This window comes from Bombus vancouverensis, chromosome 13 (assembly GCF_051014615.1).
Source record: "Bombus vancouverensis nearcticus chromosome 13, iyBomVanc1_principal, whole genome shotgun sequence".
In the NCBI taxonomy this organism is placed as follows: Eukaryota; Metazoa; Arthropoda; class Insecta; order Hymenoptera; family Apidae; genus Bombus; species Bombus vancouverensis.
In genome coordinates this window covers 4937725-4965695 of record NC_134923.1, presented here as the reverse complement: position 1 = coordinate 4965695, position 27971 = coordinate 4937725, and the positions used below count along the sequence as shown (strand labels likewise).

The 27971-nt window shown below is 34.5% G+C and overlaps 1 protein-coding gene across 10 annotated transcripts; it reads right to left on the bottom strand.

The window, feature by feature from the left end:
• Positions 1-59: 59 nt before the first annotated feature.
• axo (axotactin) lies at positions 60-27967 on the bottom strand. 10 transcript variants are annotated; one of them, XR_013059857.1, is made up of 29 exons: positions 23869-24266; positions 19535-19866; positions 18874-19031; positions 18569-18672; positions 17940-18292; positions 17303-17471; positions 17110-17225; positions 16544-16650; positions 16126-16471; positions 15335-15612; positions 14514-14754; positions 14210-14440; positions 12494-12901; positions 11828-12031; positions 11254-11653; positions 10418-10665; positions 10045-10323; positions 9468-9667; positions 9110-9407; positions 7650-7800; positions 7345-7507; positions 6764-6926; positions 6401-6579; positions 4946-5372; positions 4338-4417; positions 3602-3772; positions 2421-2518; positions 1002-1056; positions 488-563 (listed from the first exon to the last, which is right to left on the bottom strand). XR_013059857.1 is itself a non-coding variant. In XM_033348570.2 (28 exons), exons 2-28 carry the CDS (start codon positions 19851-19853, stop codon positions 415-417), a joined length of 5997 nt encoding a protein of 1998 aa, XP_033204461.2. In that variant the 5' UTR covers positions 19854-19866; positions 27720-27967; the 3' UTR covers positions 60-414. The 10 variants fall into 10 exon arrangements, 9 of the variants coding, with proteins under 9 accessions (XP_033204461.2, XP_076479743.1, XP_033204472.2 ...); XM_033348570.2 differs by lacking the exons at positions 2421-2518; positions 23869-24266 and adding an exon at positions 27720-27967 and having other exon boundaries at positions 60-563; XM_076623628.1 differs by lacking the exon at positions 2421-2518 and having other exon boundaries at positions 60-563; positions 4383-4414; positions 23869-24269.
• Between the last annotated feature and the right edge of the window lie 4 nt (positions 27968-27971).

Genomic DNA, 27971 nt, shown 5'->3' with positions numbered 1-27971 from the left:
ACATAAGTAAGTACTACAAAGGGGGTGTTTGTAGGAAATATTACATAAAAGTAAAAACGTATCAGAAATAATTTTTATTGTTTCCTTTTTTCAATAAACGCATCAACTTTTCACGGGCTTCTTTAATCGACATCTGTCAACATATAGTATGAAAAAACAGCGAAAATTGCTGGTGTCAACCTATATTAACGTCCAAACAGTAAGTATTACATATTTTTAAAATAAATTATAGATTCTTGTATTCGCGAATGTAGAAACTATCATGAAATGTTTAATGAACATTCGTTATTGTATGTATGTATATCGTCACACATATGGATTCTTTTATTTCGCATTTGTTTTGAAATTAGTTATGCTCGCGTATACAATGCACATGGCGTGAAATTAACAATTCTCGTATATATTCGGGAAGCATCAATCCAAAGACAATACTGACTCAACGGAATTTCTATTTCTTGATTGATATTCTCCAATACCAACATAGTTCAGTGGACATCCAAATATTCTCCGATCGTCCGGTAAATAGATTGGTTGTAGATTGAAAATGAAACGCCTTGCAGAATCTAGAAAGGTACACGTAAAGATTCTCAAAGTAAGTAATATATTAGGAATAGATATTAAAGCTGTATAATTGTATAACAATCGACCAGAGCTCCCGAAAGAAGCTTACTTCTTGGGGGAAAATTATACTTTCTTATTTTCTTTAATTGTAGTTGCTAGATTAAAATATATTTATTTTGTTTATATTTTGTTTATATAGCGTATATAACATCTTTTGGTTTTGTAATGATATATCAATTAGTTTACAAATTTATTAAAAATGGCAAGTTTATATTATATTTATTTTTTTATACTTTTAAGTTTTAATTTTCTAAGGCAATAAACTGTAAAAAATACAGTTTTTTTAGTTATGGAATATGGAAACAGGGACAATGTTTTTTTTATTATATTGTTTATTAACACATTATAATTTTCTCGTAAGTAATTAAGCTAATACTGACCTGCAGAAAAATTTTTGACTGTCGTTCGTTGTCCAATACCATTTAGTGTGATGGCCTAAATAAGATTAAACTTGTTTTAAGTAATTTTCAACTTCAATATCTTAGATAGAAAAAATATTATTTCGATTTCATTCCAAGTAACAATGGAAGAACTTAAAACAGGATGAAAGTCGCTGTAGAAATTATGATAAAAATATTTCTTTTAATGCAACATGCACTCAAATGTACTGTATCGATCCTTCTCCCATTATACTTATGATTCATGCAATATTGATTGATGCATCTTTATAATTTTAAATTTTTAGATTACTTTCCTTCTAGTTAATTTTTAAATTTTCATATTATTTGTCGCTAAAAATTGGTAAATACGTAGTTTCATTCATGCAATTGAATATCTTTTTCAAATATTTTCTTAAAGTTCATTATTTATTAAAGTTCATCCTTACTTACTGTAGTTGTAATATTGTCTTTTCCAATTTTTATAAAAAAAAGAGAAAATTATCGAAAAAAAGTAATTTACTTGTTGAGCACTGTAATATTTATTTCATTAATTCTTATAATATTCCTTCCTTTATGTATGCAGATTGTATCACGAAATACATTCTTGGCCCGCAACATAATTTATATGAAATTGAACATCATTATAATGTAATGATATTCTGTACTTAATATATAATTATAGAAAATTGGATTAGTATACAAATCTCGTATAGGGATTTTTTGACTAAAGTACTGCTAGATACTTTTTTTACTATTCTCTTTGCTTTTTTCCTATTAGTTATTCTGCAGTCTAATGAATATTAGTCACTGTTATATGTACATATATCTCAATAGCAAAGATATATCGATTCAAACATTGTTCCTGATGATAGGCGAACACATACGTTTTTGTTTCAATAAAAAAAGGAGTAATAAATTTTCATATGCTATGGCCTAATATAATAAAAATGCAATATACGCTGTTGTGCAAACATTTTCAGATAGATTTTTCACTTTATATTTCAGAAGCTATGCTTAAAAGAATTTTAACTAATACTGGGTATGATGGTATAACAAGTAAAAGATTATGACATAGTTATATAATATTAGTTAAAATCCTCCACAATACTGCTTGTGGAATATAGAATGAAAGATATATTTGGAAATTTGTACACACCATTGTACACGAAGAGCATAAAGGATAATTTTTCTTGCAGATAAGTCGCATTAAATCATGCAATATTAGGTATTCCAATGTCGTGTAATTCGCATCAATATTTTAAATAAAACATACACACGATGCATAGAAGGATTCACTTTACATCTACTATTATACTATCGTAGTAGGCGAACGGAAATTACATTATGGATAGAATGAAGAAAGCAAATGAACGATCATAAGAACAAACGATGCAACAAGCTTTACGATAACACTGATACCTCTAGGCTTCGTACTGCGTTTTCGTGTCATCGTGTTCGGGATTGTTGTTTAATGAGTCAACACTCTCCTCAACACTTATCCTAGACGAATTTTCCGGCTGAAATTATTATACATATATTTTCGATTATGTTCGTCCGCATTCGAAACTTTCGAATTATTCTCGATTTTCTTTTTATTCATGTTCCATATGACATGATGATCTAATTGATTGCCGAGAAAATGATGTTTATGTGTCTTAGGACTTTTATGGGTATTATGGTATAATTTTCTTTCATGTGTTTTGTGGGTTTACGAGGAGTGAGATGGCACAACGTTTTAGAATTGATTTCCTTAAGGATGTTTTATTCGTTGTTCGTATAACATAATCAATATTGCATATTTATATTTGTATTTATATATATAAAAAAGAAAGGATAAGGGACGTACATACAAAGCTGACAGAGATAAATAACAAATGTATGATAGATGGATATGAATAACACTGGTGTGTCACATCGCAGCCAAATAATAATGAATATATCCAACAAAATTTGAACACATTTACTTTGTGGTGAAATCGAATCTGTCCTTAAACTACAAATTTTTCTTCACTTTGATATAATCGAGTAACGGTTTAACCCACCAAGGACTATTTCAGGTTGATGCAACATTTCATTTACATTTGCTCCGGTCAATTTACATTATTGAACTCTGTCTTTTTAGCCCTTTTTACTTAGAATCTATTTCAATACCATTTCTTCTTATATATAATAGTACGAAGATGGAAGAAATTCAAATATTGTAGTATTACAATATGATAAACTTTTCTTAAAACAGGTTTTTTTTTTGATACAATAAGTAAACGTGCCTTTGAAAAGTGTCTATTATTCCAATGCATACAGTTTCTGTACATTCTGTTTACAAAACGATATTTTTTATATGGACAAGTTTATGTTTCTCGATAATGTTGTATCTATATCCATTACTTGGTCCTTAATGGGTCAACTAACTTATACGAATATCAAAGTAATAAAATCATGAAAATCATTTTTCAACACTTTTCTCCGTTTCTTAATTTAGCTTAGTTCCACGTTTAGTTTGAGATCTTTGAAAAATAGATTCTTGCGATATCGGACCGGATTCGTATTTCAAGGACAAAGACCTATCTATTCAAGGAATAACTTCTTGATGTTTTTCTTACCGACTTGACAAAATCTTTATCGTCAGTATGTTCTCCTTTCAACTGATGTCTCTCCTCCTCATCTGGATTCTGTTCTTTGGAATCGTCTCCTTTTTCTTCTTCTTCTTCCTCAGCCGCCTCCTCTTCTTCGCATTCTTCCAGTTCCGGCTCCTCCTGCAGATCTTCCATCGACTGGAAATCAACGATTCGATGCGTAGAAACCGAATTTATATTTAATCCTTGTACGTTTTATTGTATTCTAATTCTTTTATAAATTCTGTTCTATCGTTCCACTCTTTGGAACGTACCGTAAAAAGTAGCATATGTCGTTGAGATATTTAATAACAAATGCTCAATCAGAATATGAAAATTTGATGTTATCGTCTTCGTAGTAAAAATTAAAAGCTAAGAACATTTCACAATATATAAACTAGAATTGATTTACCAAGAAGAAAACGTTAATTTCTAGAGTAATTCTTTTGTAAAATATTTTTCACGTTACTAGAATTATATAGCTAAAGAAATATCGTGGTCAGGTATTCGTTTATTTATTTCGATATGTTTTAAAGTATTTCAAAGCGAGCCTGCAAAGTAGATACAAATACGAATAAAACATTTGTTGCGCATTGATCGTGAAATAGTGTCAATTTGAATAAAAAAAATTTTCCTTGATGGAGATACTACCGAAAAATCCACTTGGCAAACTGCTTAGAACTTAACATACGTAATTTTTATAAAAAAAAGAAAAAATCTTTACGAATGGATTTGGTTTCGGAGGTTTAGTGATGATGCCTGTATTTACCCCTAGGAGCTCCTTCCTCTCTGGTTCTTCATCTGCTGTAACATAATTTTAAATCATTTCGAATCTATTTCTACGATAATCTATATTCTAATAATTCCGTTAATTCTCTTGGTAGTCTATCTATGTATAGCTCATCTTCGAATCTTTTCATTGAGCTATTATTACAATAGAGTTTCGGTTTTCCGAGTCCCGTTTAACCGACGTTCTGTATCGATGAAGAGTGAGAAAGTGTAAGTAGTCAGTAAATAGTAAGTACACGCACGATATTACGTTCAAAATTATTACTGTACTCTATTTTTCTATTTAGGATGTTTTACGATTATGCTCTTCACACCTCTCAACCAATCAAAATCCTTTCTGTTATTATCAAAGTTGATTAACATTGAAATCCTCGAAAACCATAAAATTCTATATTTAATTTTCTAGATTATCATTGTAAATAAATATATAAAATAAATAATCACTATATTTTGAACATTTTACATATTTCATATATGCATTCTATTCATTTTTGCACCTTCAAATACAAATTTGCAGCTTATTTATCATGATCTTAAACTTACCTTTAATATGAACCCTTTTATCGTTAATTAAGTCTTTCGACTCCGCGTTGGCCAGCGGTTTATACTCTTTCGCCGCGGACTTATGCGTGCCATTTGGTCTTTTCTCATCTTCTGTCACGTTCTTGAAGCCTACCGTTTTCACGGCACCAGCTAGTTGATCCGTATACTGTTGAGATTGCCATCTTTGAGATCCGGAGGATGAAAGTACGGGCGAGCCAGCGATCCCGGCTTCGCGTCTTCGACGTCGATCCTTTCTTGCGCTTCGCCAAACTTCATAGATGCAGCCGATCACCGCGGTAACGAATACGCAACACAATGCGATGAAGATGTAAGTACCAGCACCTTGTTCCTCCTGTGTCGCGTCGGAATACTGCGATTTATATAAATTCCTCTTCGGAGGATCCTCCATCCAGGATCTGTTGCGATCCTTTGACATATTTATTATATTAATGCTTATTTCATCTTGCTATATTATTATTTGCTATGCCGTCAAGCTTAATTGAAAGCTATTGTATCAAAATTCTTTGGTAAGATAACGTGTGCACGTAAAAGTTAAATAATACAATAACTTTGTTCGGAGTTTACATTAACTGGATTTCTTCTACCAATATCTATATTCCATCAACGTTTAACACTGTGACTGCCACGCCGAAATCACATGAGGACGCCACGGGAATATTTTTATTATTCAAAGCATATAATGGCAAAGTAATAATAAATTAATGATATAAGACAACATTCTTCCCCAATGAACCGTTCATCTTATTGGTGGTTACGGGTGACCACCGTAGTGCCTTGGTAACATTTGATAGCGACATATTATAACAAGGCTTCGTTTATGTCAACAAACCATTCGCATTCGTTATTTCGTCGTAAGCAAAACGTCCAGAATATATTGTTGAAACGTGTAGAAGATATTAGTAAACAGTATTTGCTCATTCTATATAGAATAGTAAGGTATGTTCACACTCCTAACTTCAACTATATGATTATAAAGCAGCCTTTACGATTATTTTCTAAGCTGTGTTTATAATAATATTCGTAGATTACCCCTTAAAGATATGAATGCAAACACAGTGCGCCGTTAGATGCAAGATTTATTCTCATTTTTTTTTTATTGATGTTCTAATAAAAATGTTTAATTGTTGAATGGGGCACTTTTTATTTCAAAGTATCTTCTATTTATCGGTTATATTCAAAATGCCCTAACTCTCAATTTTCATTGAATTTTTACAATTGTAAGAAGTTCAAGCGCTCCGGTTACCAATGACCACCGTGGCGTCACAGGAGAAACCGTGGCCGGTCATATATGTTCAACGTGGCAGTCAAAGCGTTAATATCGCAGAACCTATCAAAATGGTATGTACCAGCATTTAACTAAGTGACTTTCTATATAAAAAATATCAAAATAAATGCTTTACTATTGACAGTACTTGATAATAAAAAGTTTCTTACAACGCTATCGTTTCTGGGTGGTTCAGGGCCACGTGGTTCCGTGTGAAAGACCGCGCACTGGGCGCTCCTCACTCCAGCAAGTATCGTCGCCCTGACCGTTTCGCTGCCCTGTTTCGTAAATAGCATATATTCCTCGAGCGGTTTCATGCTAGGTCCTCCGTTGATCGATACCACGACGTCTACAAGAAGAGGGTATCCGTCATTTCGTAATCGCAATGTGGCTGACGATCGTTTTGTCTAACATAAGAAAGACAGTATTCTATTAGAAACCACGGTTCGACTCTTACTGTCGACGAATAAACTGTTATCGGTTTTCGACAGACTTTTGTTTTTCATAGCGGCTTGATTTAACGTAGGACTCACTGCTCAGACAGCCGGTGTATCCCTTGTATTCATTGCCGCTGAATCGAGAATCTGTCGTGTTCAGACCGCCTAGTTGAATTTCTGTCACGCCTGGACTATTGTCCTCGTCCTCTCTCGGCTTCAACACTGGCATTGGTACCATTTGCACCGGCTGGCGATCGATCTACAATCAGTAAAGGGATTGTCAATCATTTTAGGAGATGGTATGCCATTCTAAAGTCAAATCTAATCTGTTCGACAGATATTCGACGGCGGATGTTGCAAGGCATTTCAATTTACATCAAATGCGATTTGGTTTAAGTATTCATCGACGTGTCTGTATAAGTAGTTATTAATAGACTGTTTTTATTTATCTAGGTAAAAAATTCGAAAGTGGAAAATTAAACGGAATGCAAGTAACATGAAAAAATATATAAAATATCCAAAGTATAGTGCTTTCTATAATACTTAATAGGTGAATTAATATTCTACCGATATAGAATATATACTTCTGTAATTCTCAAGAATACTAATTTGCATAAAAATGCTCAGTCTATTTGTAAAACTGGAAAAGCTTTAAAACAATAGCAAGAATAACACACCAGAAGCGTGGTCGTATTATTATCTCGAACATAGTAAATGCTGTGTCGGTTTCCATTTGCGAAGCTTCCTGGACGTAAACGTACTTCATATACGGAGCCTTCTCTGTCTTCTTCAAAAATCAGCCCACCTTGTGACGACAAGGCAACCAGCAAGTAGTAGTTTCTGAAAAAAAAATCTTTCAAAAGACATCTAGGATTCAAGAGCGATTTCAGATCGTGATTATCATTGCAACGAATTCGAAATATAAAATATATTGATTGATAGTGTACGGATTAGAAACATAGAAAAATGACGAAAAACCTACTTATTTTCTGTTTGTAAAAGTAGAAGAACCATGGTATGCTGTTGAACATCATTAGTTGAGAATGCTAATTGAACCTTCACTTGGTTCACTTTGTCAACCGGGTCGAACTCGCGCTGCAGAACACTCTCGCCACTGAAGTCTGCTCCCTTTTCTAACAAACAACGCGAATTTTGTATTATTGAATTTGATAAGTTTCAAAATCCTTGTAAATCTCTAGAGAAATGTAATAATTCCCAAATGTAATAGTTGATTCTCAGTGTAGCAGAAATTATTTTTTCAAATTATTTTTATTATTGTAATTTAATATTATTTAACACAATTTATATCTTTAGTATTTAGATAATCTATGAGTTGTTCAAGGTCTTATCATTTGTAAATGAGCGATGACTTTATTTTTCAGGATTGATTTTATTAAGTACAATCGCATAAAACTCTAAGTGACATCATCTTTTTATTGGTCTAATTTATTTTTCAATTGGTCTCTGTATCGTTATGGGAAGTGTCGAAAGAAGGTTGTATCGAAACATAAGAATATTTAGTGTATCTGCTAAAATAAATAAACGAAATATAAATAAGAAAGAAAGAATAAATATCTAAGAAACATAGATTTCAGATCCTATCTATCGTATCTTTATGTATATGATTTATTTATTAAAAGCATATAATATTTTCTGGTGAGACGTGCATTGTATCTAAATGACTAATTGACATTTTAAACGTTGTGACATGTGAAAACGTTTTCTATTAACACACGATCTCTTCTAACCTCGACGCAAATGAGTTTTAGATTCAAGTTTATTAAGGTTTTCTTTCTTGTTTACTTTAATGAATACTGCGTGCAATATTCGTAGATGAGATATCATGTCATGACATGATGTCGTTCACGCGATCTCTTCGAAGATATCTCGCGTGCCTATTTTTCATATCTCAATATTTATAACTAATTAATTAAATGTTGTTTCACATGAAAGAGAATTTCACATAAAATTTAAAACACTTGTCTTCCTACATTCAGCATCGTTTTCTACGTTTTCTAATTTTTCTATGTTTAATTCCTCTCTATCAACGAAAGAAACCGAACGAATTATTCTTTACTGAATGATATATGAGAAATGTTATAAACAATTTATTCTATCGATGGATTCATTCTAAATTAATATATACAATATTTTAAAAAGAAGTAAATCCATCTTTGTGATCGAATAAATCAGCCATTGTACTAGGTAAATCTATTAAATTATTTAATGATCGGATGAGTCGGACAAAATATTTTTAATTTTCCTAATAATAAAACACAGAAACTATTTCATCTCGTAAATAGTATAAATGATATCGCGTTGCAAGATATCTCCATAATTCATAAATTAAAGAAGGATAAATTTTGTTGTTCAAATCATTTTCTCAAAAAAGAAACAAAAAAAGAGCCTCGAAAGAATAAACTTAAAGCAAAAATATCTCACCATCAGCGCAATGTTCCCCAAAGTACGACGTCAATTCACAGTTACAAGAAAACTCCTGTCTTCCAAAATCTTCCGTACAAGTTCCGTTGTTCTTGCACGGGGTAGCGTCACATTTCATCTGACAATTAGGTAGCACTCCTTTGCTACCCTCGTGATTAGCCTCGTTCGCAAGGCTAGGCAAATCAACTAGATATTCTCCGATCATCAATCCACGAAGACAACCGACATAGCCCTTAATTTGCATATCTTCTTTGCCGAACCTCAGCAGATCATTCGAATCGAAGCCTCCTAGATTCACCTATGTAAGATTTCTGATCATTGCATACATTCGATTCAGTTTGAAAGTCTGAAATCTCACCTGAAAGTAATTGCTGGGCGGCGCTGGTGGCCTCTGAGGTGCCAGTACTTCCTTTTCTGGATTTATCCAAGGTTTATTCGAGTACGTGTCTAGCAAGATTGGAGTAGCGTTTAGAGTAGAGTTGTACTCGTTCACGTGAAGTGTCGTTGATTTTTCGTTCCGAATTATCGCGATTTGGACCGAAATTCCTGTGTTCACACCTGGAAGATGCTTGTACGTTACATATTGCTATGTCAAGATATATAATATAAATTACTGGCTACAATATTATACATTATTACAAAAAGTATTGGAACACCACTGTATCTATTATAGCATTTGTATGCTAATTAGTTAATGCAAAAAATATAAATGTCGATAATTCAAATATATTAATGTTCGTATTATTAATAGTATTTTCATACGACTACAAAAAATTGATACTATGAAAATGAAATTTTAAAATAAGATAATTTCCTATGTTCCGTTTGTTAAAATAACAGTAAGATTGGGACAATTCGCGGACTGCAGCAGGTTCGATAAAGAGCCCAAAATATTTCTGAAATAATATTCCTAATAAAATATCCCTTTTAATTACCTGGATATTCCACGGTGATGTTCTTAATCTCATTACCAGCGTTGAACAGATACACTATACTGGTGCCATTCGAGATGTAAAGATGAGCAAAATTATTCAAGTGATCATTCGCATACAAGATCAACGAATGAGTATCATAAGTCCTCAAGTTGATCAGAATATTTTGTAACAGTATACTCTTCAACAATACCGTTTCTTCGCTTTCTTCGTCCTTACCAAAATAATTCTTTTTGAGAAACGCACCTTGGGAAGTGAATGTCAAGGCCTTGTTGTTTATATCTAAATGATCGAATCGATAAAACGAGAATCGAGAGATAAAATGTGGAAATACATAGGAGACAGTGGAGATTTGAAATTGGCTGCAGAAGCTTACTCGTCTCGCAATAGGTGCCAAGGTGAGCCCATTTGTTCTCGCAGACGCACTCGAAGTTGCTCCACAGTTCTACACATCTGGCACCGTTCTGACACTTGTTCGGTTGACAGGAGGGTTTGCAGTCCTTTATGATCTCGGATAGATGGACCGACATGTAGCTGTGAATGTCTAAAATCTCCCCATTCACAACCAAACCACGGAAACAGCCGATGAGTCCTTGACGAACTGAAGAAGTCCTCAAGTGTTCTCTAAGAAACGAGAGTCGGTTTTTATTCTTTTATTTTGGCCAAGTCATTGAAACTATGAAGATATTTTTCATTTTTGAATGGAATTTCAAATGACGATCAATCCTAATAGTTTCTAATATTTTCTATGTTCGTAGCCTCATTTTTCTAATATTTTTTAAATCTCTAAGCATCTTTTGTTTCTCTAATTCTTCTAATATTTTGTTCTTTTAATTTTTCGCATATTTATTTCTCAATTAGTGTTTAATCAGCGTTGCATCAGCTGGGAGATTATTAACGAAAACGAGAGAATATACTATACACGAAAAACTAACACAATACGTAATTCGGTTTCCACGATAAGCATTAACAATTCGTGGGTTTTGTTATCTTCTAAGGTATTTTTGAGAAAGGTTTCTAATTTTTCTACAGTACTTTGTTCTCCCTCCTTTTCTCAATTTTCAAACATTTCCAATAGTTTATAATATTTTACTGTTTTAATATTCAGTCTCATTCTCGTAATGTTTTTAATATCCATAAACCTTTCGTTCTTTAAATATTCCTATATTTCTTTTTTTTTTTTTAAAAGACACTTTAAAAAAGAATACTCACGCGGTGGCTCCGCCAATAAACATAGAACCTTCGAATGGCCCAAACTCTTCTTCAGGTAACAACTCAACCATTTGATAGTCGGTATTGATCATGAATCTAACGTGATAATCATTATAGTCGATCCAGATTTTTTGCCAGTCGCCATTGTTCAATTTTCTTATGCTCTGCACCTCTAACTCCCTGATAGTACCAGTATTTAGAGTGAAGTTAAACGTCAATCGAAATTCTGAAGTCAAAGCAACCATGAAGGATGGATAATTGCTTCTAATTGGTGGTTGATACAGAAGAATGGCCTTTTCTCCAGTTGTTCGAAAACTGAATGCTATATCTCCTTTCCTCCAACCAGGCACTTCGATGTATGATTGCGAGGTCGTGAAAGTGACAACGTATTTCTGTGTATCTAAAAATTAACGAACGTAATAATTAACGATAGTTAACAATTCTCGAGTGCGATTAAATTTGTAAATCTACGAATCGGTGTAGAATGTAAAAGATGCGTCATGAGAGCTATTGAATCTAATGAACCAATTACTCTAAACAGTTTAATTTAATTTGATAAAGAAACATCGCTTACTAGTTTCGACACATTCTAACGGTCCCAAGGTAATTCGTCCCTGTGCATCGTCTTCGAGATCTTTTTGTTGCAAAAACACCATACTGGTGATGCCTAAGGAGTCTGGTCTTTCGTAATATCCTTCGTCAGATAGCCATTTTCCTGCGGTTCCGGCGAGAACATCACAGTTACAGCTTAGATTTGCATCGACGCATGTCCTGTTCACTAAACATAAATGTGAAATCGATATTTCATTAATATTAATGCATTGCCAGCTTTATTGATTATTACGATAATTTCCAATCAAAAATGTAATAGAACTCTATTTACGAAAGTTCCATTTCTACGTAGAAGATACGAAATATAAAATCGTTATAACGTTTGCTATGATATCAAATCTCAAGTATTTCTTATGATAATTGTTGTTTCACTTCTTTATTTTACGAAGTATAAAAAGCACTTTTAACCCTTCTGTGCTGCATAGTTTCTCTAAATAAAGATTTCTCGTGTCTCGTATAAATCGGAAAATCACGCGATTGAAATAATTAAAGTCACTAATTCATCCTGAAACGTTTTATATTATATGGATTCTCGTTAAAATATGGTTTTTATATAATGAACAGAGTGCTATAATTAATTTCTATATTAACGAATAACGAATAGAATATGTGAAAGTCTAATACTCACTTCCACAAGGACAGGATCCCCTAGTCACATTTCCTATGTAGTCTACGGTGGTTCCTTTCGAGCTAATGAACCACGTAGCACTATGCAATTCCAATGGCGCTTTGTAGCAATCGTACTTGATGTATTGACTACAGTACAACGAATGTGAGATCAATTCTTGTAGCATCTCTGCAGTGAACTCTCTGTATTTGATGTCGAAAGAAAAATCGGATTCTGCAGTGGATCTAACATCGACTTGCGAGGGCAGATTGTGTTCTACTATAGTCTTTGTCGAGTCCTCGATAGACTGGAACTCGCACTTTACATTCGCTGGAGGGAATCTACCGTTTCCATCAATGTCGATTGTGTAAGCTCTGTCCTGGGTATATCCCAATAACGCTAGCTCCTCGCAGGTTTTTCTGTATATAGCTGAAATTTTACATATTTTTGTATCATTTTTTACTCGCGTTATTAATTCTTTTACCACGATAGATTATTACGCTATAATATTAGGTCGTCCGAAAAGTTTCTTTCGTTTTATAAGGTGTTTTTTCGACCAATCGCGGGGAGACGTAGCCGCTAGGAGAGACGTCAACGGGGGTCGTAAATCCCCGTTGCGATTATAACAATCGACACCACGAATTGATCGATCCCCTGATTTCCGTTGAGATAATAGGGGTGATTGAGGTTGGATAACACTGTGATTCACAGAATTATAAATTATATATTTCCAACACTTAGATCACACTGATGAGCATAGATAGATAGATAATCACTTATCGCACAAAGATAAGATACATATGTACGTTAGAGCAGGACTCTTATAATTAGATTTAGTGTATTAGTGGACGTAGCACTATAAGATATTTAGGAGAGGAAATGTATGCTCGACAATACCGAGACCGACTCTCGCGTTATGCTTAGACTGCCCGATGGGCATTAGCGGTAGACTTAGTAGTTGACTTTTCCAACGATGTAGAAGAAGTGAAGTCGAGTGACGATGCTGTGTCGGAGGAAAGCTAAGGATGGGTGTGTCTAGCGCACGGGACCATCGGATTTGTTGGTGCCGATGTTAGTTAAGAGAGTGAGGGAAACAGGTTTCGCTGTTAATTGGTTAAACGAAGGGTCTTAACCGCCCTCGAGAGAAAGTGGTTAGTGGGAGGAAAGTTGCAGCGTACGTGAGAAAAACTAACTTTTCCTTGTCTCGCCGTGGTAGACCTTAGCAGGCAAGTGACTCGGGTTTATGACGGGTGCTTAAGGATATTGAGGGTACGCCGTACGGAAAAGCGGACATCTGGTGTCCGTCTGGCCCGCGGTGTGTGACCTGGGCCAGGTAGAGAGGCCCGGCGTAACATAAGGAAATAATGGATGCACAACATTTTCCGTTTTATATTATTTTATCGAATTACGTATGATCCATTTTGCACTATCAAAATAAAGATCACAACGTAAAAGACGTGTCTGTAAAAGAAAGACACTTTTCGGACAGCCTAATAGATTATTACGTTGTTGGCTACTCAGTCGATCTTCAACATTCTTGGGAAAGATTAATTTGTTTAAAAAATTTTAGTAGTCGTAATGTTTGATTATTATTTTTTTCTTTCTTTACAAAACAGAAATTAATACTCTAGCGATAAAAAATGTATTGCAGCATAGGATGAGATAGTCCAGATTAATTAAAAATACAATTTTTCACGTTATTTCGAATATTTCGAATAAATCTACAAATTCACTTACTAAAGTGACAATTTTTCCCGATGTAGCCAGTGCCTGTACAGTCACAAGTAATTCTGTCCTCTGTCACCGAACATTTCCCCTGATGTTCACAAGTGTTCGGCCTGGTACAAGGATCGACGAATTGGCAATTATCCAAGGCTACCTCGCCGATCACTCTATCGGTATTGATCACGTGTCTAGGTTCTATTCTCTCGTCGTTCACCTGTATTTCACGCATACATCCAACCAGACCTGAGGCAGAGTGCAACGCGTTATAATCTAACGTTCTGGTCACGTAGTTTCTAAAAAAAAATGTTGAATTTACCCGCGTTGCTTTTTCCACTTCCGATGATAACTTTGTCGCCCAATTCGAACGCCATGGAGAAAAGTTTGCTGTGTTTGTTCCGGTAATCCACCAGGACACTGAGCTCTCCTCTCGTGTAATTCAATTCGACCGCATGCCAAGAGGTATTGTAAGGGGGAAATTTGACGGCGGTGGATACCGTGATGTTCTCCGTTAACACCGGGATCAGTTGAAAGCGAATTTCGTCGTTTATCACGCGCAGCTGATCATTTGTAAATTCGTAAATCGTAATAGGCAATTAAAGATACTGTTACTTTACGATACTTGACAGTTTAAATTTGATGATACTTTAGAATGTCTTTTTTAACCGAAATTCTACATCGAGGTAGAAGGAAGTCAGCTTGAAATTTTGTTACATTGGAAGAATAATGCGAAGAATCTGAGCAAACTTTAAATAATAATGAAACCATCGTTTGGATTAAAATTAAAACAGTTAAATTCTATTTTATTTCGAAGGTTGGCTAAAAAACGAGACACTATTATTTATAGAATGATCTAATCTTATAATTCGATACTAAAGGCAGCAAGTGTGAAATAGAATTCTTATGGGATTCCAACGAACAAAGTATAAATTTATATAGTAGAGTAAAGTTATAGATGATATGCTAAATTAATGTATATAAGTTTTTTTGAAAATCGCAGTTTCTTAAACACTTCCCCAATAACTTTACTATGCAAGTTTTGCTAGAAAATTTGTCTATAACTTTACTAGAAAAATTGATATTTCTGAACGAATCTATTCGTCTTGTTTATCGTTTTTGAATAAGATGTCCGTAACATACCTCCCAGTATCCAAGACTACGATTACTTGTCACATTCCCTGACGCGACCACAGCCACCGGTTTCGAACTTTTGAAGTCGAAGCTCAGTTTAAGGGAATCGGTGCGTGCTATTGGCCACCAAATGTGGCTGTCCGCGAACGGATACGTTATTGGAATCACATCAACATCTGCCTCGTAATACTCTGGCGCCAATACACCGATATAATGCACCATGGGGTTGGAACGTTTCAACTCATAAATAATGGACTTGTCGTTGAAGAAAACGTACTTCAGCGAACCTGAAACCAATTCAATCGATTTCCATCGATCTTTTGGAGTCGGCATACGAGCATGTGCTACTGTTATAAATATGCGTCTTCTAAACATATCCAGATCACTGAATCATTAAACGACAGCGACAAGATGTTCTTAGGTGATCGAGTCATGTAAATTTGTTGACACTTAAAAAGGAATCAAATATCAAATATGAAAATCGCTACAGGTCTTAGACGAGCAAAAGTTAACTTGGAAAAAGAGTCGTCAATTTTAAAGAATTTATGGTCCTATTCAAAGGATAAATTTCTTTCGAGTAACTGTCCGACTAATTTCCCTGTATTACACCTTAAAAAGTTATGAAAAGTAAATTGATAAAGTGATATATAGAAGAGAGAAATTGATATTTCTTAATCGCGTAGCGGATGAATAATTTACAATTTTTCTAGTGAAAATGGAAATCACCTTGATTTGATATATAAAATTTCAAAGTAACTGGCTGTAGTTTAAGTATTATAATAATTGACAAAGATTCGTACCTGCAAAATTATTATACGACCGAAGGCCTTTCTTCTTGTGCAATTCAGGACCACCGCCAATGTAGATCTCAGGATCGATGATCATATTATAATTCTCGCCAGGAATTTCAAGCACTTTGATTTCATCGTCCAAACTAACGAAGACCAAAGATCCATTATGAAATATCGTTAAATTATTCCAATGGTTCGAGGTGATATAATCGCCTAATTTCGTCGTGATCTTCGACTTGTGGCCGAAGTCTAATGCAACGTGAACTGATCCATTCATGATGTATGCTGCTATGTAGTGTGGCGTCCCATCGATTTCACCAGACGCGTAAAATAAAGCCGAGTCGTCCCATTTTGTCTTTATAAAAGTTAATAGAAATATTAGAGAAATTTCTTTACGGATGGAGATAAAAATTTCTTTATTAAGTACCTTGAATGCAAGGCTTATCCTGTTCACAGACGAGTGAACTCTGTCCTTCCAATCGTAAACGCGGAACGAGACGTATGAAGAACCTCTTAATGTTAAGATCGTGGCCGCTGAAATATATCATTCTTTTATACAAGATGTATCAGAAAGTTTGGACAAAAGTTTGCGTCTAAATTCTATATGTTAATCCTTCGTAGCTAAAATATATTGTTTACGTTCATATCCTAGAGACACGGTCAATAATTAAATTAAATATATGAAATTCTTTCGACTCTTCGAGAAACAAAAATTCTGTACGTTTATATTTCATGGAAATAAAATTTTATTATGTAGTATCGTGGATAAATGGCCTAGGAAATATCGGGTGAACCATAAATAATAAATTCTATCTATCAATAAACTTATCATATAGGATAGAAATCATTGGAAACTTTAATTTCTAATATTTCTAAATAAATAAAAATCCTATAATTATAACTATGATCAAATATAAAATTATCATTTTATAAGCGAGTTATTTATTTTCCTGATGTAAGTAAACGACGAAGGACTATTTTCTTTTTACGTACTGTATACATCGCATCGTTCTCCTTCGTACTTCGTCCCAAAGCAGTCGCAAGTTAAACTATTATAGTGGTTCACACATTGGCTCGAGATGAAACAGAGATTCTCTCGTGTCCTACATCTGAAATTTGTTTATCAAGCGAATCATTCGAACATAGCGATAACAATTATCGTAATATATTTCAACGAGTCTCTTACTTGTCTATGCAGCCCTCTTTCACATTTTCGTGCTTCGTGGCAATCAGAGGCTGAATGGGCAACAAATCGCTGGCCGATTTGCCTGAGCTGAGAACCATATCTCTTATGCAGCCAACAAACGATTCTATTATATACTTCACGCCGTGCAGCCTCTCCTCGGAACTCAACCCTAACGAAAATTGTGTAATTCGTGAGAAAACTGATTTAATATATTCTAAGGTTTCCTTTCTTATTGTTCCTAATTCTCACTGTTTATAGCTGTATCAATGGACTATTAGCGACTTAGAATCAGTTGAAATTATTGGCTGAGTTTTCCGACAAGATCGTCTCTTCTTTTTCTTGGCTTTAGCAATAATTTAAATATTTCGGGACATTTTTTATAGAGGAAGAACCGATCGTGATATTAAAGTATATGAATTAATCGAATGCAAATTACAAACAGAAATACGGAAACTCATTAAAAATTGTACGGTTAACTAAGCTTCTTTTAGTGAGTACCACGTAGGTATCTACGTATTGGGTAGGTCTCTATACATATTATGTACGTTTACTTCGTTAAACTCTTCACGCGTAAACTTCCGTTAAAGATATATAATCAGAAATCAGTAAATCAAAAGTAAAAAATAAGTTTCATTACCTCCAATAAGGACGACAGACGCGAGTTCTTCGGACACTCCGTAATTGACTGCGTGCTCCAGAACTTCGAGCGTCGTCTCCTCCTGTTTATCGTCCACCCTGGCGATCAATTTCGCTCCGTGGACGTCGATTCTCACCAGAACGCTATGCCATTCGTCCCTGTTCAACCCCTCGCCGACAGTCAGGCTGGTTGACCGCTTTCCGAACACGTGCACCACTTTCAGCTGGCCCTTCTCTACGATCACGTACAGAGCATAAGGGTCTAAGCTCTCTGGTCGATCCTTCACGCTGTGGTAGACCAGCAGACCATGGGGTAATTTCGTGCGAAATTTGAAAGATATCTCGCGACACAGTCTGCAAATTAGAGCCATATTTAAAATAGTGGATCAGGATTTTCCTATTAACGTTGATTTCTTGTATTTTTGTGCCAAGAGATTGATAACTCGACATTGGCTTGATTATATAAATTGTTCAAAAGTGGAACTGATCGATCCCATTCTTTACAGATTTCTCAATTTCAATGTTAAAGATACGGAAGGATTTATATACTAATGTCGTTAATCAGTTTGTCCTTCGTGTGATTCATGCGTACAATTTAAAATTCTTTGAAGCATAGTTAAGATTACTCACCGAAGTTGAAAAGGTTTTATACCGCTACCGTCCAGCTGAATAAATGTGTTACTTTGCGCGAACATAAAAGTCTTCTCGTAGCCAGACTCCATGAAAGTTAGTTCCTGTCGAGTAATTCTTTGAGTGTACTCTCGTTAACAAATTTGCTATCCTAATTATTTCCTTTGTTAAGCGATGAATTATTAGATTAATTATAGTTAATGCCGTGATATTATGAAATATTTGAATTATTTGTCTCAATCAAATTAAATATATTTGTATCGTATGCCATAGATTTTGAGGCAGATTTAGGGAAGTTAGTTCACCTTTCCTCTTTTGTACTTTGGTACAGGTGGTTTTGTTGGTTCCGGCGGTGTAAACGTTGGTCGTGGAGTGATGGCCGTGGTAGAAGGCAGTGTGTTCGTGGTTGCAGTGCTCGTTACAAATACGTTTCCCTTTGTGATCAAATAAGGTGGCAGTGTATCTAAGAAACGAGAAATTCAGTAAAAATACCACGAGAATTACATTTTCTCTGGAAAGGCACCAAGTTTTTATCAAAATTAAATCATGGAAAAATTTTCCGTGGCATCTTTTAGTTTACTGCGTTCTACGATTTTGCGTGATATCTGTCTCTTTCAGGAGACAAACCGTGCAAAGATTTTTCTAGTTGATTATATAAAAAAGAATGTGCAATACAAGGAGAAAAAATTTCATTCACATGTTATACAAAAAAAAAAAAAATTATTCAAACGCCTAAAAATGCATCGTTGTAAATTTATAAAATTTCTGTAAAAAATTAGCAATTGGACGTATTGATTATTCTGGAAGTATCGATGTTAATAGAAGTTTACTATCTCTTTTTATTTTTGTATTTTTATACTAATCGGTTTGTACCTTCCAATTGCCTCATCTCTTTCTAGTACATTATCCAATCACGATATTCAAATAATTGAATAAATGACAAAAGTAATCAAAGTATTTCCTTACGTTCAGGACCACCCACGCAATGGTAAAGACACTCGACTTCCGAATTGAAACGATTCTCGTTTCCTAAGCAGCCACCGTAAAGAAAAGTCCTGCATTTCCCTTCAGTCTTGATGAACGTCCATTTCTGAACGTTCTGCTTGCATGGTCCTGGTTCAGTTTTCACGAGACACCTGTCAGGAAACGTCCTCTTCGTGGTAGTGGACGTGTCCATTTCGTTAGACAGATCGATCTCTGACGAATCTGTTAAATTCGCTGAAACGATCGCGTAAACGTATGCCCAAACGAGGATTCTGAAGATCCATCTTTTGTGGTCGATCATCGTTGTTTTCTTGCTGAAAAATCGGGCAACGTTCATCTAGTATTTCGTGTTTTATTTAGAGAATGCTGTTGTTGTGGATTGTTGAAAGTAAAAAAGGTTTCGTATAGAGAATGCCGGATAAGTTAGGATAATTCCAGAGTTACTTTTATTAGTTTCTATAGCTTGATAATTTTTAGAAATAATTTTTGGAAAATGTGAGAGAGAGAACAGAGTGCTAGAACTGTTTTGCAAAAAATATCGAGTAGTTAAAATAATGTTGGTGTTATTTTTATACATCTATCGTATAACCGTTTCTAGGAATAATTTTTGGGAAATGTGAACAGTTAAACAAATAGTTTCAACAAGAAATCTAGGATTGTTATTGGTAGATTTCAGATGTTTGTGCATCTTAGTTTTAAAGGTGCAAAAATGCACAGAGTGCATGGTATAGCAAAAATCATTGCTGAAAATTTCGTCTTAAAAAGATCGTGATGTTACTTTCATTAATTTAAAAACAAACGCTTAGTAACTATTTTTAGAAAATAAGAATAGTATCAGGTAAGAGAGCAGAGAGTTAATCTTAATCAAGAATGTAGCACCATTATCAACGACGATTTCCGAAGTAAAGAAAATTTCGAAAGGAACGTTCGTGAATGAAAATATTTGTATTATTTTTATCGATCTATCTTGTTTGCAAATCATTTTTAGGAAATGCAGAAAAATCGGTACTTAATTTTAAACAACGATTTAAATACATACGTGTTTCAACGAAATCCAATTGATCCATATAAAACTAAGCTTACCAATTCCATCAATATTAATCGTCTTATTTCTGAAGAATCTAAGAATACGAAGAAATGAAGAAAATTAAGAAATTAATCTACCGTGATATCAAAATTTAAAAAATGTAGTTAATTAGCGCGGTCACTGAATAGTTGAATTATGGTACATCAGTTTTACTCTCAAATAAACGGTCGAAAAATTTAATTAAAAACCAATCTCAAATCCGCACTTCCATCGACAAGGATCATTAATATCAATCTGGACTGCTACTCACACCTGACACACTGTCCCGGAAACTCAACTTAATTACACACTCTAATTAGTCCTTTCTTCGGTTTTCACCGTACCACACACTTTCCTAGCCACCGCTCTCAACGGCGCTCCCCCGCCCATAATGCACATAAAAAATCCAACCGAAACAGATCACTCTCGAAGTAGGTTTCTCCTGTACCCACATCCTCCAATTTCATTCTGCACGTTTCACGTTTTGAATTGTGTGGTCGCTTCGTGGAAGAAGAGCAAAGCGCAAGTACGAAGATGGGAAAAGAGGAAAAGACAAAGTTTAACGATCGAGCAGATCGGCGAGATGCGGTCGGATCTCACGTGCTAGGCCGGTCTGTGACAGTTTTCTGCGTCCAAACATTGAGGACGCACGAATCTGCGTACCTTGATGTGCCGTGGTCCAAACGAGATCGCGACTAGCTAGAGGACAGGATGTGACGTCAGAAGGCCCCCGGCAAGCACGACGGCGGCTGCGAGTCAATTGTCTTCTTTCGCACTGACACACCGATAATCTGATCCCACACGAACGACACGCGTGTGCACACGCCGCCACGCACCGTCACGGCCCGGCCACGATAAGCGTCTCCTCCTCTTCTTCGTTCGAACGCGACACTCTGCCACCTTCTCGATCAACGATCAGAGGCGCTCTTACAATGCCACCTTCTTCGTCGGCATCGCGAACGGCCGATCGCATCGAGATGATTCCAGTCGCTTCGAGGAACCCGCCGCAAAGATTTTCAATCGATTCATCAACGTTGGTCGAGGGATAAACGCCAGAGGAGTACAGTCTGTCCTACGAGAGCGTATTGGCGATATCTCAGAGAAAATGAATATATTTGTACAAAATTTAATATGGATTTTAATATAAACCTCAGCAAAAGTAAATATAATTGCAAATAATTTTGTATGGATCGATAGTACACTTAAACTATTAATACGCTTCTACTTAATAACACGTTCAATTTTCTGTGTTATCGATTGGCAAATTGGAGAATTTGGCAAAGTTTCGGCACGCTTTCTACTCATTTTTCAGCCTGCCACAGATACGGATACAGGTAGTACCCTATATATTTTACGAACGCGCGAATATATTTTTCTTTTATTAGAGTTCTTGACTTTAAAACATCTTTCAATTTGGACTTCGTAATACCAAACATTTTTTTTGAGATCTGCATCGGATGACTCGGACGATTAGTCCAACGCAGTGTCATCGTAGACGATAGCTTCAAACATATGCATCTTTCAATAATCTTTCAATAATGTAGACTTTAAACGAAATTGAAATATTATAAGGCAAGGTTTATTCGATAGGACCTCGTTAGATATAAACTCGATCTTTGTCTCATTAGATATAAACTTTCGTGGATATCGCCAGTACGCCACTCTTGTGGGACAGACTGTATTGGGTGGAGTTTTAGGCTACGATTAAGGCGGATGCATATTTCGACGACTCGATGTTCTGACGAACTCAATGTGTCGACGCAATCGACAATTTATATTATTCTTATTATTTTCAATAATTAAAAGTATGTATATACAGGGTGGTTGGTAACTGGTGGTACAAGCGGAAAGGAGGTGATTCTACGCGAAAAAAGAAGTTGAAAATATAGAATAAAAATTTTTCGTTTGAGGCTTTGTTTTCGAGAAAATCGACTTTGAATTTTCGCTCGGTGCACTTTATCACGTCTCGTTATAACGGATCTCACTGTAGATTTTTAAAAAAATTAAAAAAGAAATAAAAAAAATGTTTATTCTGTATTTTCAACTTCTTTTTTCGCGTAGAATCACCCCCTTTCCGCTTGTACCACCAGTTACCAACCACCCTGTAGATTTGTATAAGTGTACGCGTCGTAGTGTTCAGATGTTTCGTTCGTCAGAACGCCAGTTCGTCTGAATACGCATTCGCTGTAACTATGGCCTTAATCGCGAGCACTCGAATGTAGGTGTTTGTTGGTGTTGGCTGGATGTTTGTGTGATGTTAGTTTCGGTCGATTTGCTATGATACGAGTGTGCTTTTGAACGTGTCATTTTTGTAAGTTTTTGGGCTTCGAGTTGGAAAGGAAGCAAGCAGAAATTCGATCTTTTCGTTCCATTTTTTGTTTGATGAAATTGTTTTAGGACGAAATTGTTTAAGATGAAATTGTATTTTGATCTACGAGTTGTTGAATTTTAAAAAAGAAACAGGGCAGATGTGAAAGAAGCAAGAATTTTCTATTGCCCTTCAATTGTTTGTTTTAGCCTTGTCGAACGAAATTGTTATGTTTAACATGGTCAGTGATTTTCGTAATCTCGTTGTCGCAATTGAATCATTTAATATAATAGAACTACGTTTATCTGAAATCCATTAATTGCAGGAAAATTTGATTTAATGTTTGATTAACTAAATCCCTATTATTCGAACGAGCAATCGTGGATAATGGTATGTATAATCAATAAATTCCAATTACACGAAGTACCTACATGGTTCAGATAAATACAATTCCATCATAACAAAACTGTCGTTGATAATCATATAGGGTGCCCAGTTTTTCTGACCAAACTTTGTTTACAGACATAAATAAGAGGAAAATGTTCTATAAGAGTACTGTAACGGACTCGTGATTACTATGATACAAAGCAAGAATAGGTCAATATATTCTGTAACTATTCTGTAGCTATTAATATCGGTATTCGGTATTTCAACATGTTCACTGATTATTCTTAGCAGGTATATGTCTCTGACGAAAAGTTTAATTTATGAATCAAAATTTATAAAAAAAGTTTTGTTTTTCCAAGAGTTTCAATACTTGCAAAAATGTGTTAGAAATATTTTATTTGAATTTATTAGATTAAGAAATTGTCAAGAAATGCCACTTTTCCAAAACATTCAATGTTTCTCAAAATATATTACAAATGGTTAACATAAAAAATTATTGATTATACATATAAAGTATACATAATAGAATGTTTCCAAGTTCAATATGAATCGCACCTTGAAGGGACTAAACAGCTGGAAAACATGCGAGAAAGTGAATCGAAAGTGCGTTGCTATTCATCTTCGTTTCCATCATTGTCGCCACCTCTTCCTATTCTTCTTCCTTTTTCCTATCTGTTATTCCACCATCTTCTGTTAATGCTCCTGTTGCTGCCGTTGCCGCTGCTTGTAGCAACTAGACACTAATTTATTAATACCACTCCGACTGTTACACGTCTCTTACTCGTCATGGTTTATTGACTTCCATTGCGACCCCGTAACCAACAATACGTTTTCGCATAATCCCTTTATCTCTTTAACCTCTGGTTTTCGTTGGTTTATATTTCATCATTAATTTAAGAGAGAAATTTTCGAACGGTCTAACGTGAAGTTTTACTTTTCGAATAAAATTTCAAAAATTATCGTGGAAGATTCATAAATGGCCCTTTACTCTTTTCGTATCGAATATATTTATGTGAATAATTACAGCGTCAGACTAATTTGCCATTCATATTTTCCGAAATTTTTAATACTGTTTCTTGAATTTAAAGTTCTTTTAAATTTCTAATTTTCTTTATGAGAAAAATGAACTTACATGTACAGCTTCTAGAATACCGTGACCCGAATAAGACTCATTTTAGAAATACCAAAGTTCCTCTCATGAAACCATTTAACGCACCTACGAATAAATATGGTTTCAGTAGATTTAAATACCAAGATTATCGAATTTGAAGCACCAAAATCGAAATTTATCGATTTAAATGGAACTCTAATACAAAATCCTTACGAACATTAAGATTGGCAAATGACAACAAACTCGAGCCTCGGAATTGAGCAGAACATTTTTGAAATTTCATTATTAGCCTACTGATTTAATTTCGTTACTAATTGTCCGAAGAAACATTAACGCGTTTCACTTAAATAATTCAAAAACGCACAAGTAAGGTAAATTCGCATCTCAGGCAATCGAACAATTTAGTTCACTTTCCATATTATTTCACTTGCGAATCACAGTAGACGAGTTCCTTATTTTGAAACAGCAAGGTAGCAAGCTCTTCATGAACACTCCTGTTGTCCTCAGAAAATCGATATATCGAGCAAACCTGGCGAGTAGGTCATTGTAGCGAGCAGGCTTTAAAGCGAAGGCTCGAAGAAAAGGAAGAGAATTCTTGCTCTCCATTTACGTAATGAGCAATCAAATTTCTTACTTCTTTTTCTTCCTTAGAATTCCTGATTAATTAAACGGTTCAAAAATCAATAAAATTTTTTTCAAGCTAACCTAGTTAAAGTGAATGTGGAGTAAATTTAAACTCTTCCTTCATATCGAAATAGAAATAAAAAGTTATCGTATAATAAAAATGTAGTTTCTGACTCTATAACAAAATGTAATATTCCGTAGTAAAGTCATAACGCCACACAATAACTACGTTCGTGTAATTGATGTTACTTCTTTGAAAAGTAATTTTAAAAGAAGAACAGAATATCGTTTTTCAAGAAAATTTTGTTTCATTTCTTATAAAAAAAACCAGAAGGTTCTACTGCTATTATTTTTTTCACTGATTTCGTTATATTTTTAGAGCAACAACGTTTCATTTTTCTGAGAAATGATTTTCTCACTTCTTTTCTTTTATGGATATAAACTTGATTAAATTGAAACGAATGAGATTAAATAAAACGAACAAATGGTTGAAAATCTGAATCTTGTAATGTTATATTTTTCCGTGTAGGCTTGAAAATTACAAAGGCTGAATCAACATGTCTCGAATCTTACGATCGACAATATGACAATGTATTTTTAAACTCGACTCAGGTTACTTAATTTCGGAATATTTAATTCTAATTTATATATCCTATGATATCCATCTTATAATGGATAAATATCAGCGATGATAGCTTTCGTCACATAAAATACAGGAAGCATTTTATTCTTGAGAAGTACATAATTTAATCCAAACGGTTGCTGGTCATCTATGATCCACACGATGTAAACGTAGCTTGGTTTAGAGTTAAAAATATCAGAGAATATTGCAAAAACAAATGTAAAAGTTAATTGTTCAAATTTTATTTTGTCTTATCAGGATCAAGAAGATTGAGAGTATCGTGAAAATGTTAAAAGTCATCTTATCAAAAGTCGTTTTTCCCAGCTCACACGTTAAGGAGACGCTTCCCTAAGAAAAGGAATTACACTTTAACCGAACACCTAATGTATCCGGGTCACGAATCAGCATCCACTGAATTTGAATACTATCGTCGTCTCTCGATTCCTCGAATGAAAAGCAATCCATTACTCATAATCCATCTCCACGCACGGGATCAATTTTATTTAAGACCAGAAGACTGTCGCATGGCCGGAAATCACGTAGGGCGCTACACCGATCTTATCCTTTGAAGGGAAACGATTTAGGATTTACATAAAGGAAGTTTATCCTCTAAGAGTTGAACGCTAACGCGCATATCAATGAGAAAAGATGAATTAACCAGTATGAATCAGTTTGATGTAACTATTGTCTAGGATCATTGCAAGTTGCTTCTCTTACGCATAAGAAAATTTTTGTGCGGCGGTTTTCATTGTCGCCTCTGGGTTTGTATAGGCGTCATTTAATTCTCGAATGCGTGTTTTTTCGAAATATAATAAAGTATTTTATTATGTATAATATGAGAATGCCATAAATTATTTATCTTGTTGGTTGTACAGCACTTTTTAAAATTCTTTGGAATAATTGTAAATTGTTAGACACTATCAATTAAATCGTATTATTCGAAAGCAATAATCGAAATAAAAAATTATTCGAAAATTTAAATCGATTCTAATAGAAGACAAAGTTAATTTCAAAAGTAATAAATTGGTTAAAACGATTCGTCATTACGAACGATTTGTCATTCTTTATTTTTATTTCGAATAAAATTTGCTTAAACCTGGCTGCGTCTATGGATGATCCAACAGGTTGATATAATGGAAATAGTAGCACGAGCCAAGTGCATAAGAAGTTAGCGTGATAGCGATAATTCTTTGTGTATATACAGTTTCCTCAAACGTTGAACTAAAGATCGAAAGTGTTTTTTTAAAGGAAACTGCATCTGTTTGCATCTCGGCGCTGATTCTTATTCAGAGATAGTCTGCTTCATTAACCGAATTGAATCTTTAAGAACGATCTTCTAATTGATGCGATTAATAATCGCTGTGTCGCTCGAGTGCGTTTGTGTCATGCTTTAAAAATGTTCCCCTTCTTTGCTTTACACTCTTTTTCTCCTCTCGTCGAATGTACTGTTTATAAGAAATTAAGGCGAAATCCTTGTAGAACTTCATTTTTTCAGTTAGTCGAATAACAAATTTCAAGATCTTTATTTTTAGCAGAGGGTACAGAAGTGTGCTTTGTCTTTTGAAAAAAGTGTCAAAAGCAAGTATTTGGAAGAGAAAAATATTTGTTTTGTCGACTTTTGAATAACAATTTACACTTTTTCGCGAACCATGATATTGTGAGACGTTTTGTCGCGTCTGAAGACGATTCGGTAGGTCGAATTTTTTCGATTTCAAAATTTCAAAATTGTTTTAAGTTTGTTTATAGTAATTTCTCCACCGATTATTACAGATAATTAAGCATCGGATAATTAAGTTCACGTTAATAAATTTTTTAGATAGTTCAGTGACATAAATTAATTCGATATTAGCAAATTTCTGCACTTTTGTTTTTACCAAATTACTGTTACTCGTTTCTTTCATTTTTCTGATGATGAGGGCAGATGACACTTCCATAAATTTCCAAATTAGTCAGTTCCTTTGAATTTCAGTTCCCCCTCTCCAAAAATTATTCCGAAACTAACAACTAATTCTTATCAATATTATCCTCATTCGAAACTAAATTACTTACACGTTTCAAACATAGTCATAAAATCTTCACAAGAAATCAAAGAGAACACCTTCTAAACAAGCACACTGATCATTGTTCACTCGCGACAGAAAAAATATTATGTTATTAAAATTATTCGCGATAGAAGAATTTTCTGTTATCAGGCTCGTTTGTAAAATTTGTAAAAAGAATTTGTTTGAAACGATATTCTGTCTTTTGGTGTGTCGAAGTGCGCGACGCGACGGAATCGCGCTTACGACTGACACATTAACT

Bases quoted from the DNA above. Each gene is read 5' to 3' on its own strand.
- axo (XM_076623625.1), bottom strand. From the start codon at position 23,897: ATGTTTTCCAGCTGTTTAGTCCCTTCAAG. The intron at 16,651-17,109 runs GTACGTAAAAAG...GATATATTTCAG, and splicing joins AGAACGATGCGATGTATACA to CGGCCACGATCTTAACATTA. The intron at 9,408-9,467 runs GTGAGATTTCAG...AATCTTACATAG, and splicing joins CGCCCAGCAATTACTTTCAG to GTGAATCTAGGAGGCTTCGA.